The 17,007-nt window shown below is 30.9% G+C and overlaps 1 protein-coding gene across 6 annotated transcripts in view; it reads left to right on the top strand.

The window, feature by feature from the left end:
* Dscam2 (Down syndrome cell adhesion molecule 2) overlaps positions 1-17,007 on the top strand; it is a gene marked incomplete at its 5' end in the record, with an annotated part of 104,947 nt that overhangs the window by 30,656 nt on the left and 57,284 nt on the right. For all 6 annotated transcript variants that reach the window (XM_014435712.2, XM_014435713.2, XM_014435711.2 and 3 more), the window contains 1 exon segment: positions 13,931-14,082. In XM_014435712.2, the coding sequence (XP_014291198.1) occupies positions 13,931-14,082 (152 nt within the window).

Below are 17,007 nucleotides of genomic sequence, written 5' to 3'. Positions count from 1 at the left end.
ATATATTGTATGCTGCATTTTAAGGGAATTTTCACTAAATGAATAACGAATATTATTACTACATAATTCTTATTTAACAAACTAACATTATTATATTGCCTTTGGCTTACCCCCTCCTTACAACTAATTTCGATCTATTCCTCAAAATATTCTGAACTTTCAACCTTTCTTTTTTATCTCCAATCAAGGGGCTTGATTGGAAATAAAAAAAAATATATAAAAAAATAATTCTTATTATTCTAAAATATTTTGCATGCCTCGGTTAGGTTTATTTTTGCCCTCTTTGAAAGGCTTAAATTAGTTAAGTTGGCTTCTAGAACTTTGAAATTGTATAAACTAAACCAGAAACGATTGTGCTAGGAAAGATATCGCTATTTGTAATAACAAAATATCTATAAAATCTCCCGTTGGTTAAAATTGGAAATTTATGTCTACAAACGTTTGTTTGCCTGGTCTTGTTTAAAGGCGTAAAACGTTTTAGCCATCAATGTCTATGTCTAGAAATGTTATAACGAGACCGGATTTTCGAGCAATAAAAAACCGATAAATGTGAAGTAAAAAAATGTGTATAAGACATCCAAATCCTGCAATGATTTCCTTTATTTTTCAATTTTTATATTAATTCAAGGAAATCTTACCTACTTTTTATTTAATCAAAGTAAACTCACTTAATATTTTATACAATTATGCACACAAAATAAAAAATTAAACTTCTCTGATTAAAAAGCTTACATTTTGTGGATAAATAAAGATTTGTGAGGAAACCAATTGTATTAAACGATTTTATATTCTTATTATGAAGACTAGAATTAAATTTTCAACATCTTAAAACTACCTCAATTATAAACTTTAAAAGATTATTTAATTTAAAAATTAATATATTTAAGGATTTTTCCGAATGTTTCCTTGCCTATTCGTCCGGTTAGCGGAATATAGCATTAACCAAAAACTAACAATTAATAACTAAACGTGGAAAGTTTTAAAAAGTTTGATTAAAAAATATTATTTAGTTTAAAATTAAAAAAAAACAAATGAGAGAATGATTGATTAAAGTTGGAGTGGGGATTCAACACAATAACAAGTTTATTCTTGACAGACTTTTTCACATTTATCCGAAGTTACTGGTTAATACTATTTCAAGTAAACTTTTGTTTACTTGTTCTATTTATGTTGGTTGAATGCGATGTATTGCTTGATTAACATATGAACCTCATTTTTTGGTGAATCTAAAATATTAATTAAATAATGCAAAAAATAATAAAATATTCGTAAGCATATGAGAAATTTAGTAAATGCATTAAGCAAAAATCATGATCGTGTAATTTTGTAGAAAAACCTCAAAACTTTTTTTGTTGCGAAATTCGGAGCAAGGAAACAAAAGATAGATTTACAGGAAAATCCGAACTGTAATTATAATTTTCGACTTCACGACTTATTCACTGAATCTACCTGGGTTAAATGAATAATGCAATATTTTTTGTTATATTTTATTTTCTAAAAATCCCTTATAGATATTTATCCTACCGTTAGAATACCCTTTAAGTTTCACTAAATGTGGTTAAGTATTCACAATATGAGAGGATTACTTAAGACAAGACAAGATTATTAAAATACACTTTGTTGACGCAAAGGGTGAGTGTTGTGTAAAACGTGTAAATTAAGTGAGACCTCGATTAAATGTAGCTCAAAGAGCTAGTAGCAACTACTGAAACGATATGATATATTTCTAATCAACAATCCATCTCCGACATTACACTCTGATCAATAGAGTGTCACCTATAATCAAGGCCTCCATTATTTATGTATTTAATGGTAAATTAAATGTTTATATATGATATTATTTAAATTACGATTACTTTGTTAATCATTTTCATATTAGATGAACATTTAAACTATACAATAATTTATTTCCAAACACTGTATAGGCTTTATCAGGATCCTAAGCGAATATCCATGTACTAATATCGTGGCATATTACTCTCGGCTCTCGTGGCAGCCGGAATTACTGTATGATTTATTGCCCTTTATTTCAAACTTTTTTTTATTAGACGGTTTGACATATTTTTATGCTCAGTTTTTCATTATATAATTTTAAAGTAAAAAACATGAATATTTTTAGCTTTGATATATAATATTGGCATAGTTATTTAACGTTATGAAACGTTAAATAACAATACTTTGGCTTGTTGAAAATATATTTGGATGATTACCTTCTGAATGGAGGAATTATGTTTTGACGTTCTACAGTGGTCCAAGAGATAAAAACAAAATTAAATTATCCAATTTTTTGAAGCTACTATTGGTCTTATTCCAACAAATCCCATCAAATCACCTTTACCCTTCGTCTTAAACCTACTGACTGCCCTACAGTTTCATTTAATGATGTTACTCTTACCCCTGTCAAACGGATCCGCTACCTTGGACTAAATTTTGACAAACGATTAACCTGGAATCCTCACACCAGACTGAAAAGACAGGAAACTGCACGTCGATTTCAAATATTACAGCACTTACTAGACAAACGGTCTAAACTTCCAACTCATTACAAAAGACTGATCTACATGACTGTAATAAGGCCAATCTGGACATATGGAGTTGAGCTTTGGGGCTCCACCAAGCCTTCGAATTCCTCTCGTATTCAATCCTTACAATCCAAAATCCTTCGTAAAATTCTCAATGCTACTTACTTTGTCACAAATAAAATCATACATAAAGACCTTAATGTTCCCTATGTAACCGATCTAGCCCGAACCAGATATCAATCCTTCAATTATAAACTCTCTAACCACTCAAACGCCCTAGTTTCTAATCTTGCATCCTCTTCCATTCCTGACAATCCTCCGAGGCGCCTGAAAAGAAGATGGCCACGAGACCAGCTAATGTAAAATGTCATTAGAGTGCTACCAATGGGTAGTTTCTCTACACGCCTGTAACACTCCAATTTAATTTAGATCAGATTTACTAAATGTATTATAATGTACGGTTGTAAATAGCAATAAATAAATATTAAAAAAAAAAAACTATTGGTCTTTGTTAAGCACGCGTGTTGGATAATACACGCCCATGATATGGTAAGGATGGAACTCTTTTTGCATTGCTAATTAGATAAAAAGATTCATTTCCACCTATAATTTTGATAGTATGTATAACTATGTATCTCATATTCTATAAGAGTAAAATATAAAATATACAAAAGTGTATAATTCATTAGTATTTAACTAATTAATAATGTTATTTTATATTTTACTTCTTCATCACCGTAGGTAGAAAATCTTTATTACAAGGCAGGAAATAAAAAAAAATTGACTTCAAATCGAAAATTTTTATTTGCAATTTATGTTTTAGACATCAAGGCCCAACTTTGGTTTCTTGTCAGTTTGTCCATTGGTCATTAGTCAATTGAGAGTTTGGGCATAATCGGTCAAGCAGTTAATCCGACATCCCTTCTCAGAGTCACGAAAAAATCACAAATCCTTGGATGATTTTAATTGCATTTTAAAACAGTTTTTTATCCGTAAAGTACTAAAGTAAATTCCGTAGAGAGCAGTAATTGTTTTGCAGATATGAGGTGTCACTTCGAATTGCTATTCATTGTGCTGAAAGCTTAGTGGCTGAGGTTTATCACTAAGTATATAATTTTAGATGATTAATAAGAAAATAATTTTTGCGATAGCGTTTCTCCTCGGATATTTAGATCTTTTTATCAAAATATATGGATATAAAAATAATATATTACCAAACTGAAAAAAAAATTCTAAACCTGTGGTAGAAATACTTGGAACAATTTTCTTTATTTTAATATTAAAGATGCACATTTCTCATGTCTGTCAAGAAAACCCATAAACTAAAAGTGTATAAAATTATGAATAACTTTATGAATAATTTATCTACTTCCAATGCGGAAATTAGAGGCCTGCATTTGAGCGCACGATCGTAACTATCTTCTTAGCTGAACCAATCTCTTTACGCTTAAAAGGAAAAACAATATATTTATGATCTTTAACTTTCTTGAGACTGGTTAATTTTGTTTAAATAAATAATTCAATTTTTATCCATTTTTGTTTCAACACATTTTATTTTTCTTATTTACCCATCCTCAGGGACATCTTAACACAATTTTGGAACTAAAAATATTTAAACACTCAACTTCACTTATTCTGCCCAGGTCACAACAACAATTTCCAATTAGTAAAAGTTGACTAATCAGAAATTGTTGTTGGCCGGAAAAACAATAGTTTTAGTAAAAACACAAACGTAAATTTAAAAAAAAACTGAAAGAAAATAATACGATATAAGAAAGGAATCGACTAGATTGTAATCAATATATGACCCTGCATCTACACTATTTTTAATGTTTCTTACGGAAGCATGTATGTGGAGTCAAAAGTTCCCTCTGCATGCAGGCTTATTCTAATTCTTTTCTAGTCTTCCAATAATCAGTTTGGAATAACTGTTTAACCTTGAAGTGTTAATAATAGAGATGATAATAGAGTGCTATTATCTCTCATTCTGATAGTGTGGTAAGCCATCGTTGCAATTACACAAATTTTATTTTTGCAGTATAAATACTTTTAAATCAATGGAAAAGATATCTTGTGAATAGAAAAAAAATTATAGCGATTATAACTTATATTTAATATTAAATTAAATATATGGATAATAAAATAACTGTCATTGTAACACGATAAAAAAAAAAACAGAAAAAAACTAAAACTTAAACAAACGAAAAATCCCCGATTTATAAATGAAAATCAATAAAAAGGAGAACTTAAAATTAATTAAGAAGATATAGGAATAGGAGACGTTTGAATCCGTCTCGAGTAGAAATTTAACTGAATGAATCCGGAGTGTGAATAAGACACCATTTTATTCCCCCAGATTTGCGTAGAAAAGGAGCTATGAAATAGTAGAGTCAATTATCCATGTGAATTACACTAACTCTGTACACAAACATGAAACCTAGGGAAGTACCCAGCCACGAAATATAAATTTTCATGTAGCTTCGAGGAGTATCTTTCAATGTTTCCATATCTATTTTATCTGATTCCAACTGCTCAGGCAATTTTGATATCATCCTTCTCCTATCCAAGTCAACTGGCCTAATTAAAAAAACAGTGGCAGCCTAGGGACTAGCTGACAGAAGTGAAACTACTGGAAATGAAATAATGTATTAAAATTGTATTAATTATGATATTTATCATAATGATATCTATTAGTATATATTTAAATAATGATATTTATTACTAATGATATGGTAGTTTTCTAGATAATTTAATTCAAAAGTTCTAAAACAAGTGACCATTTCATTCCTGGCATTATCATTTTTACTTTTCACCTCTATCTCGGTGTAAAGCCAATGTACAATTTTGTATTATAGCTCATTACAAAGAGGATAAAATGTTGAACATTTTCCTACCCTACCGTATGCAGCTACGATATTTACTTTTCCAGATATTTTAATATAAATACAAATCACATCCAGCGTTATCCCCCATACTCTTCTTTAGCATCGAGCGTTCACTCGTGCGTTCACTCGTGTCACGAATTTACCCCTGTATAATGTTATGGTTTTTTTCTTGATGTGTAAATTGTCGGTAAAGTAGTTTCAGTTCAAAACTTTAACACATAGTTCTTTTATTCCATTTTAATACCGAATACATGACGAGGACCATCATCGCAGAAATAGGAAAATAACCATTAATGTCTTGACAATGCTTATAAAACATTGATGGCTTGTTTACGACCACAAAACATTTTGACAAGCAATTGTTTTATATTTGGCGTGATTATCTATCATTTATTAAATAGATATTATTAAAAAATCTATCTATGGAGTTTTAATCCGATTTTTTCCTTTTTTTTAAGAACCTAGTCTTGGTGAGCAAAATATGTAAACATTACTTATTTCTTTTTTGCTAATTTTTCTAGATTTCATGTTGTCATCAAATTATACCATACCTTCTCTAGAATACAAATGATAGCTGCCTTTTAAACGAATTTTCGACATATTAATTCTCATAAAATTTATATTATTTTGGCCTTGTGATGAACTACTGTGTACTGCGTAAAAGCAACGTTTACTAAAATATCATATCTCATCCAGGTCATGAATAATTAATAAACTGGGTGAATGGACCCACTTAAAAGATTAGTGGCTACGGGGACAGCGTAATGAAGATAATAGCTGGTCGGAAAATGGTCTTATAAAAATTTATAGCTGTACCTGCCTTTCAACTTTGCTCACAATGAAAAACATAAAACAGAACCAAGTAAATGGCTAGTAATTTTTATTTATATTAAAAATTCTTTAATATTTATTTTTGTTCAAGTAATTCTTACTTAAGTTGGTTCTTTTTAATAGAATATCGTTACTTCTAACACTAAAAAATCTACTTTTCAATTTCTATTTCATTTTACCCATAAAATAAAAAAAGGTATATAATCTAAAACATTCCTTCCAGCTTATCTTATATATAACTTCCTAATTATTTTTATTGTGTACATAATTGACTATATTCCAAGATTCAGTAATAACTTGACATTTAGTAACGATATCTAAGGGACCAGCCGTTTTATTATTATAAGCAAAATACTTAAAATAGCAGGTGGATTTTGATTTATTTATTATGACTATCTCTTTAATAAAATAAAGTAAAAAAAAAATGAAAAATAGAAAAAATATCTACACAACACATTTTTGTTTTGACTGCCGTCAAAATAGCCCTGAAGAAGCCCTGCAACGTGGGGCGAAACGTTGGCTCATTAAAATAGTATATTTCTACTATTTGAGTTTTTTTGACCGCACCCGGACCATATTCCTTTCATCAGAAAAAATATCTATAGTAAATAACATTGCGTAATATTATTATAAGGCATATCATAATTTACAAATATATAAATTATTTATAAGCAGTAATATAATGAATTATTTATAAGTTTTCACAACGAACCTTAACACATTTATGAACATTATTTGCAAAAATAAAACAGATAAAGTATTGATTAGGAAAGAGAGGAGTCAACTACATTACTTCTGTATCTGTCTGGCAGAGATCTTGGTTCTAACCGCCAATTTTTTCTGGAAAATACCTGAGGTACTCATTTACAAGAGTATAATAGTAATAGATACTGTTATAAATATGATAATGGATATTAAAATGCGGTCCCTATCCTCAAGAATCCTATTAATATTCTGTCAAGAGGTATCTCAGCGTGTCAGAATTTAGAAGTGACCAATTTTATTTAGAAAAAGACTCCGATGGTTATCTTGTTCCTCTTTTTATGATATAAAATTATAAAATGATAAAAACAACCTATTTTGATCAGCATTGCGTTACTGACATTTCTCACCCCAATCATGTCGTATTCTTTAGCGCGATTATTACATCAACCAAGCAGTAAATTGAAGAGCTTCTTCTAAATAAAATGATTTGTCTCATTCATAAACACTACTTTTTCATATGAAGTACAAATTATTATATATTATATGATATGAATACAGCGTAGTGTAGGTAATCCAAAAACCAAAGGATATAACTAACTGCATCGGGCGATAAATTTTGGCATTGCACCCCTGAATGCAAGATTTACACCTATAATTCAATCGGCACGAGTTGGCAGCGTTGAAAGAATAATATTAGGCTAAGAGAAAAGTTTGTATTTAACCCACAACGTGTGGTGGAGGAGAACGCGTTGCAATTTTGAGTTCTTTCATATTCATCTGCATTATTATTCACTGTCAGTTTACTGTATACTATGAAATAAATGCCCTCTACAAACGAGGGTGACATTGCTCCTATTGTGACTTGATCTGTTTATTCTTCCTCTAATCGATTCAGAGGTTCTTTCAGTCAAACAGAAAATGATCGTTAGAGGTCGTATGGTTGATTATGTGTTGTTTGCTATTGTGAGAACCATAATCGAGCAATCTTGCCCTTTCGTTCAAACAGATTAGCCGTTAAATCTGTAAATATTTGAAGAAGTGATGGAGTAGTACCTTAGACATCTTAAAGCTAGAAGCCATTTGGAACTTATCTTTAATTTCATGGTAGACACCCATAATAAATCTCAGCCTTAGAAAAAAAAAACTTGGTTGGTAATATGCAGGATATCCTGAACATCAGCATAAGTAGGAGGACATGAGACGTTAACCGATAAAACAAACCACTTCGATAGTGAAGGAAAGTGGGTCCCAGATATTTTAGAAGACAAAAATTACGGATTTGAGTTTTATTAATTTTTTTGTTAAACCGTGGATTATAAAATTATTTACTTAAGTAAGATTGAAAAAATTCGTTTTAATAATACCTTCGGCAGAAGTGAGTAGTTATAGAAGCGCACTGAATCCTACGACAGTTCAATTTGATAATATCCTCAAGAATATTTCCGCCTGGGAAAATGGTGTATGAAAAAAATATTTGAATTTGGAAACTTATTTTAAATGTCTAAACTATTTTTTATAAGTAAAAAAAAAAAAAGAAGTTTATAACAATTGCTAAAAAAGATTAAAAATAAAAGTCTAATTTAAGGCTCCTTGAGGTGGGGATAACGAATATAAATTTTCTCCCTGCCAAGATACAACAGTGTAACAAAAGAAACTGAAGCTACAATGCAATCGTGAAAGATCTGGCAGTCTCGGCTTTACTGTTAGAATTATATTTTTCATTTTCTCTTCTTTAATTCTTCATAAAATTATTCAATATTTTGTGTTTATCCATTGTTTATTATTGATAGAACTGTTTATTTTTTTCAAATAAACACAATCACCGGGCACTTTTGAGGTAGATTTTTTTTTAAAAATCCGCATTAAAGCCCTGTCAATGTATTTCAAAGAGGATAAGACCAATCTGGTAAGACCATTTAATAGTACGTTGGCATATATGTCATATATGGATAAGTAAGAGTATGGAGTCTTAATAAATAAGATAAATTATTACTTAGGACTCCATCTTGACAAGAGACTTACTTGGAATCCACACACAAGACTGAAACGACAAGAAACTGCTCGTAGAATCCGATTGCTACAACACTTGACAAACGCTCTAAACTTCCCATTCACTACAAAAAATTAGTATACACTACGATAATCAGACCAAATTGGACATACGGACTTGAGCTCTGGGGCTCTACCAAGCCATCAAATTCTTCCCGCATCCAATCCTTACAATCCAAAATCCTACGTAAAATCCTTGATGCTCCTTATTACGTTACAAATAAACTCATCTAAAAAGACCTCAACATCCCATTCATTGCAGATTTGGCCCAAAACAGATATGCGTCTTTTCATTCCAAACTCCTTAACCATCCTAACCCACTAATTCTTAATCTTTCATCCTTAACAATCCCTGATAATCCTCCGAGGCGTCTGAAAAGAAGATGGCCACGGGTCCTTCTAATTTAAATTAATGTTTGAAGTACCACCAATGGGTGGTTCCTTCCTAAGATTTTCAAGTGTATATGAAACATACAACATATTTCTAATAAAAAAATTTAAAAAATTATTATTTAAACTTTAATCTCGACAAAATCAGTTCCATTCATCTTTCTGTAGCACCCTTAGTTTACGTGATACATTGATTGGGAATATTCAAGTGTCATAAAAATGATTAAGCACATGTTACTTGCTTATATGAAATATGTAAGGGAAAGTATCGAGATCTAAAAAATTCCAAATTCCAGTTTTTGGTGGAAATAAACGTTTTGAATTCTCCTCAGTCCAAATAACCAAGTTTTGCAAAATTGTGTGTGTGCGTCCTTCAGTGCTTGCGTGCGAGTGCGTTCAGCCCAGTACGAAATTTAAAAGTCGTGAAGAATTGAATTGACCTATTTAGTGTGGGATATATACCAGGGACGCTTTTTCGATTAAATCGACTACCCAGAAGTGCCACTTTATTGAAAAAAATTTCTCAAAAACAGCTCTGACGATTTTTATTAAACTCGGTATGGTAACGTACAATAAAATGGTGATTAATATCAGACAGGTATTATCGTCATAGAAATATATTTGAGAACTTAAATACGCATTTAAAAAAAAATATACCCCTAAAGTACCTTTGATTTTGTTTTTACGAAATAATCAACTATCTCATTTTGTCAGCACTAATATCCGATAAATATAAACTATGAAAAAATAATCATTAACTTAAGGAGGTAGGAGAAAAATATTTGTTCTATGTTGAAAATACATTTTTGGCAATAATAATACGTGTGCAGCATACTTTAAATAAACCCTACTTTAATCTCACAAATCAATTGAACCATTGCACATTTTACGTATTTTCGTACAGTTTTATCGCTTTCAATTCTAACTCCTGAACGAATAGAGATACGAAGTGCATACTAGTGAAGCATCTGTCTTGCATAGGTGACGCCAGCAGTAGCCAACAGAGGGTAAAGGGATTGTTGGGGCGCCGACTGTGGGAGTTGGATTGGCACGCCCTTTGATCTCCGCCCGCTTTGAGACCACCCCGTACTGATTGGATCTGCCCTATAGGCCATCCCTTAGCATCCTCCTTATTTCCCTATCGACATTCTGTTTATAACGGGAATATTCCTCTATTCTTTCATGTGGAAGAGGCTCAGCCTTTATACTGTTCGACATCTACCATGCGGATAGTAAAAAATATAGCGAGGCGTTGGCGTTGATGGAATTTCTGTAGAACATAGCATGGTAGCTACTTTGAGGGCTAAAAATATCAGGCACTCTCCCATTTTAGGTATTACGTCATGGTAGAAAAACTTGTTTTGCTTAGTAGCACTCTATTAATATCCGAGGTGATGGTGGATATGGTGATGTCAATAAATCACAATAGCCATTCCATTTAGAATATTCAATATTTAAATAAAATATAAAATCTAATAAAGAAAAAATAAAACCTAATTGAATGTAGATCTTTGTTCCGATATTATTTTTTCATACTACGAGTTTTGATGTTTTTTTAACATCGATAACTGCTTGTCAATTATTCAAAAAGAAAAATTAATGTATATGATATTTTTTAAATTTATTTATTGATATTTACAACTGTATAAAAAAATACAACAAGTAAATTTGATCATAATGACATAATGATATGATACAGCATATAGAGAAACTACCCAGTAGTAGAACTCTAAAAACAGTTTACAATATAAGGTCACGAGGCCATCTTCTTTTCAGGCGCCTCGGAGGATTGCCAGGATTGGAAGAGGAAGCAAGGTTAGAAACTAGTGAGTTTGGGTGGTTAGGGAGTTTATTATGGAAGGAATAATATCGGGTTCGTATATATGATATAAAAAATAATTTTACGGAATTAAATACTGATGCCTATATTAACTAATTTCTGTACTGTATTTTTGGGCTTTTGATAAAGTTGGAAAATATGAAATATTTATTTCACAACACTAGGTAAAATTAAATATTAGTTATTGTATATAACTAAAAAAAATCTTACAAAAATTTTGTAGCAATAATTTTTATCTCTACTTTTAAGTTGTTTAATAAACAATAAAATATAAACAAATAGTTTCCTTGTATTTTGCTTTTTTATTTATTTTATTCCGTAAATTTTTCTCTAACTTAAAAAAAAAAAATATGAAGAAAATATATCAAACACGATTCCATATAAACGCTCCCTCTGGATATGGGAGATGAATGTGGTTTTCGAGTTGAAATACTGGCTGAGATACGAGTTAGGGTGTTGATTAAATGATGGTGTATAAAACAAAAAAAAAATATTCACATTCCTGAATAAAAGGAGAACATTTCATATAGTTTCCATAAGGTCTACATTTTACGTATACTTTATTTACTTTTATAAACCTTAAATGCGAATATTGAGGATCTAAATATCCCTAATGACATATTTTCTTATACCTATGCTCTAAAATGAAAATGATGAAGGGAAACGAAGTGAAATTTAAATTTGAGGGCTACAAAAAAGGTACGAAAGAATAAATAAAAATATATCTATATACTGTCAACCAGGCCAAAATTTGTGTTTTCCTATTTCTGTTAATGTCTGTATGGCATAATATTACACATCTGGGTTGTTGTTATACAGAAAAAGGTACAGTAAAGGTACATTTTCTGTTATATTTTTTTAATTGTTTAGCTTGTACGTGTTAATGAGAGAACAACGCATTACTATAGAACGCGTTTTGGAAGACAAAGGCAGCAGAAAAATTAAAGGGTGGGATCAGTATACGAAAAAAAAAGGGGAGACAGATTCTTCAAACTTTCAAAAATTTTAATTACATATATATTTTTTGTACGTTTCTTTATAGTTTGACAGGATTCTTATGTACCGCACCTCCTAAATTGGTGAGTAAATGAGTAAACAACCCGACAAAACTATATTATAAAAAACACGCACTTATACTTTAATTTTTTGTACTTTTTTCCTATATAAATCTTCACTTCTTATTTATTGTTTTGTATTTCGTTTTATTTCCTACTAAAGGCTATAAAAGGCAAAGTAGGTCGAAACGTAAGCAAATGTAAAATTTCCTGCTTAAATCTTCGCTTCATTACCAAACTGGCGTATCTGAAAATTTAGTTCTAATTATGGTTGTACATGTAAGGTAACATCAATTTTTTTATTTTAATTAGTGGCGGCATATATTCAGTTAGATCTTTTTGAAAACCAATACCAAATTAAGTAGAACCCAAGATAATAAAATTTGAAGATACGCCACTTTTGCACTGTTCTGGCAATGTGCTTGTGATTTTTTTTTACCACTACAACTCCTTACTTGTTTATCATCCCATATTATTAGGTGTAATGTATAATCTTCCACATACATAATCATGATTAACTATTTAATTTAGAATATTTTCTAAAGTTAATTGAAAGTCCAAGTATATGAAGTTTGAACATGGTAGAATGATTGTTTAAATTTAATAAACATTGGTTTAAAGCAAACAAACTTCATTTTACTTTATTGAAAAATGATCGAGATCGTTTTTGTTTGTTTTTTTACACTTTTTAGCTTTATTGATTGCTCTCTACTTTTTTATTTTTATTTTGTTAAATAACTTTTGAACTACTTTGTGAAAATAAATTTTCCAGCTGCTTTCTCTTCGAAGCTGAACCTATGTGAGTACTCTCATCAAAGTAACTACAAAGTCCTTCCTTCAAACAACTTTCAAGTTCACAAAAGTTTATCTTATCCAAAGCCCACAGTATACACCTCCATTGATGCTGGAGTTGCCAACTTCCATAGAAATAGTTGTAGTTACATCCTCTTGTACCAGATTGAAATAATTCTGAATAGGACTTGCAGAAATTTTAAACTAGCAAACTTAATGACTTTTTATTCTTTTTTAAATTCTGTTATATTTTTGTTAACTCTACGTTTAACATGACTTGACAGAAAAACGAAAGTTAATTGTCGCAAATTCGTTCAGTAATTAAAAAAAAAATGATATGTACTAAGTATCACTCACCCGTAAGAGAAATGACACAAAGTTATATTAAATTTTATAAAACTTAATTTTTTTAAAATTTATTTATTGCTATTTACAACTATATTTACATAAAAATACAACAAGTAAAATAGAGTGATATAGGCTTGTACAAATATTAACCATAGAAAACACTCTAATTATATTTCTACACTAGGTCTCGTGTAGGTGTCAAAAATAACTGTATTTTTGAGGAGAAAGAATATACACTTTGATGTGAAAAACAAAACATAGGCAGTATATATTTTTTTATTTTAAAAGCAATACTAAATCAAGTAGCGTTGGGGATACGTAAAATAAATGCTTAAAATTCATTCGTACAAAAGTAATCAGTGGTTTGAAAAGTAAAAATTAAATGAGTTTGTCAAAATACGAAACTATACTTCAAAATTTAACGTTATAGTTCTATTTCCTATTCGTTTTTTTTTTCATTATTTTATTTCCTCAATAGTGACCTAATGCAATTTGTACTAATTCTTTTTTTAGATTTGAAATCGGCCAGTACGTTACAATTCATGGTGACGTCATCAGTCACGTAAACATTAGCCATGTGACTGTGGAAGATGGTGGAGAGTACATGTGCACAGCTGAGAACAGGGCGGGAAAGGCTTCTCATTCCGCCAGGCTCAACATCTACGGTAAAGACTTATCTATTGCATTTATGTCTATATTTTAATCCCACTTTAGTTTTATTTATTTTTTATTCAACAATGTATGCTTTGATTCTGTAAGGAAGCCAAAAGTCAAAAAAAAAGAGACGAAGGAATAAGATGTAACACGTGTGAAGTGCTGCAACATACTGCTTTATTGTTTTTTTCGAACCCTCTAAAACAGAAATAAAAAGTGAATTAGTAAGTGCATTACTGTGAAAGATAAAAGTAATTTCTGCTTTATTGGGTTCGGTACATCTTTTTATATACATGCGATCAGCTGATCTCCTCAGTCAGCTGACATCGAAGTAACAGCTGACTAAGGCTGTAACCTATATATATATATATCTTTATTTATGACGTTCAATTTTTTCTGGAACATTATTGTTGTGTAGCCCAGCACTAGGTTGAGCGCCTTACTGATTTATCTGCACCTGTATCCGTTTGCTAGGTCCAGCCCCCGTGTCCTGCATCTATGCGTGTGCCTCTTCCAGTTCGTCAACCTGGTCCAGCCCTCTTGGTCTCAGTCTGGTTCATCTTTTTCTTCTACCGCTGGTTCACCGATGTCTGGGTGGGCTTAATACTTAATCTCCAATCCTGAATGGACGGTGGGGAAGAATTTTCTAACAGTAGCGCCCTTTTGGCTAACCACCCTCCACCCCTTTCCCTTCTCTATCAAGTCCTCTTGCAGACGATGGTCTTCCATAAGTTTGGGATTTTACCGATCCTCTTCAGAGTCTATCCGGTACCACTTCTAGCCCTTGTCTTATCACTTCCAATTTTAAGACTTCTTGCTATAGGATGAGGTCCAGGAGCACTCCTGTGGCTAGCAACTGCACTGTGTCATGCGACACCGTCATGCAGGTCTCATCGTTACAGGGTACCTGAGGTTCCAAAACGAACACCCTATTCTGATTAGTTTATTGAATGACAGGATTACCCTATTCTTTAAATACGCCAGGAGAGAAGTGAACTCAAATCGTATTTTTATTCTCACAACGAGGTACGACTCTGCAATGAGACACACCACTCTCAGCCACGATAATTGCCAGGTTGTTGACATGGCCCATGGTATGAAACCCTTTATTAATGCATGAATTGAAAAAATGCCGAGTACTTAGGTAAGTATAGCTTTCTCGCCTTTATTACTGGATAAGTAGTACATGGTAGCTTAGATTTCAAGGTTTATAAATAAATTTTGAATTTTTTCAAAAAAAGGGTAGAGGGTTAGTTAAAAACTCCCTGATAAGCCGTGACATTGAATTTGGATTTCTTTATATTCTTTTTTATTATATTTATTATATATTGAATTTGGCACTAAATAGAAGACTTATTTTAATTCCACATTATTAAAACCATTACCAGTGGAATATAACCCTTATTAATATATTATTAATATTAATACTTCATGAGTTGATTCAAACAGTAGTTAATAATGTAATTCTAGCAACCGTGTTTAAACTTTCCAGTTCACCAGCTATCGTATGCACAGAATTGATTGTATTGTAATCTATATTGTAATAGTGTTTAGTTTATTGTCCAAACATAGACCCCGAATACTAGGAATTTCTATTTAAAGTTCACTGGTTTGTACTGGGCAATGTAAACGCTCACAACCCTGCATTATAGAATGTTTATTTTGTTTAGTTTAACATCATTTAACGGAATTTGGGTAGGGCTATATCCTGGAATTGATATTAATCCAAACAACTAACATCTCGGCAATAATGGTATTTTAAAACTGACTTACATAAAAATATCTGATAACTTTACATTTTAAGCTAGTACATGATTCCAAACAGTATAATGCCCGGTGTCGTAAGCTGGGTATAGTAAAATTGAAGTTATCGTTAAGAAGTTCGTGGCTTATAAGTTTTTTATTGATATAGAATCGTAAAGTTTAAAATTAAAAAATGTGTATATTTTCAAATGCTTACTCATTGTTGTTAATGTTTTCGCTAAGTTAAAGTTAATAATTACCCATCGAGTTTACCGAAGTTAAGTTTGTAATGTACAACAAGACTAGGAAGTGGAATCTTGATCAGTTTGAGGGTATTGGAAGGAAGTGTCTCTTAGAAGTCTCATTACTTGCCCTGCGGTAACTAACTTGACTTTCTCAAGTTTGGGAGTCGATTGCACCAACTTCATGCCCAGTAATGGCAAGGAATTGTCTTTTCCAAGTCACAAAAGTGAATAATGTATGCTGTGATTTATTTTTCACTGAATAACGATCATATCTAAAGGAATTATAATTTATAAAAGTTGCTATGCTGACTTACATAACACCCATAAAATTGATAAATACACAACTCTCCCATTGGTTTCCTATGTAAAAGAGAAAAACTATGACGTTTTGCATTTTTGATATTTTATTATCATTAATAGATAAAAGAAATAAACATAATTTCAATGAGTTTTCAAATTAATCCTATTTATCAATTGTTAGTATTATTCAGAAAAATAAATAAATTAAAAAAACTCTGATACATATTATATTGTCTGTGAACAGATCTTACTTTACAGATATTTTTACAGTTCGAGTTAATTGTTCGAGTAATTAAGATTAGTGTATACGGTCGATATGCTGGAATGAAAGGAATTCCACTTTAAAATATGACATTTTGCGGCTACATAAAATGTCTGATCTTTTTATGTTTCGGTATACCTTTAAATATACATAAAAAAATTTATAAAAAGATAAAAAAAAAAGAATTAATTGATTTGTAAGTAGTTAGTTATCAAATTCTACCACTTAGGTACTTTTCTTTAATTAGTATACTCCTGCCCTACGGCTTAAGTTTCACCTTTATTGTCATTTTTAAAATTTTTATTTTTTACCTATTTAATAGATAGATAGATTTATTTATTGATAGATATTACAATCTGCCACACAGTTGTGGGCAATAGGTAATA

This window comes from Halyomorpha halys, unplaced genomic scaffold (genome assembly GCF_000696795.3).
Source record: "Halyomorpha halys isolate HHAL.00 unplaced genomic scaffold, Hhal_1.1 Scaffold1657.1, whole genome shotgun sequence".
NCBI classification, from domain to species: Eukaryota; Metazoa; Arthropoda; class Insecta; order Hemiptera; family Pentatomidae; genus Halyomorpha; species Halyomorpha halys.
The sequence above is the reverse complement of the archived record's forward strand: the minus strand, read 5'-3'. Positions and strand labels throughout refer to the sequence as shown.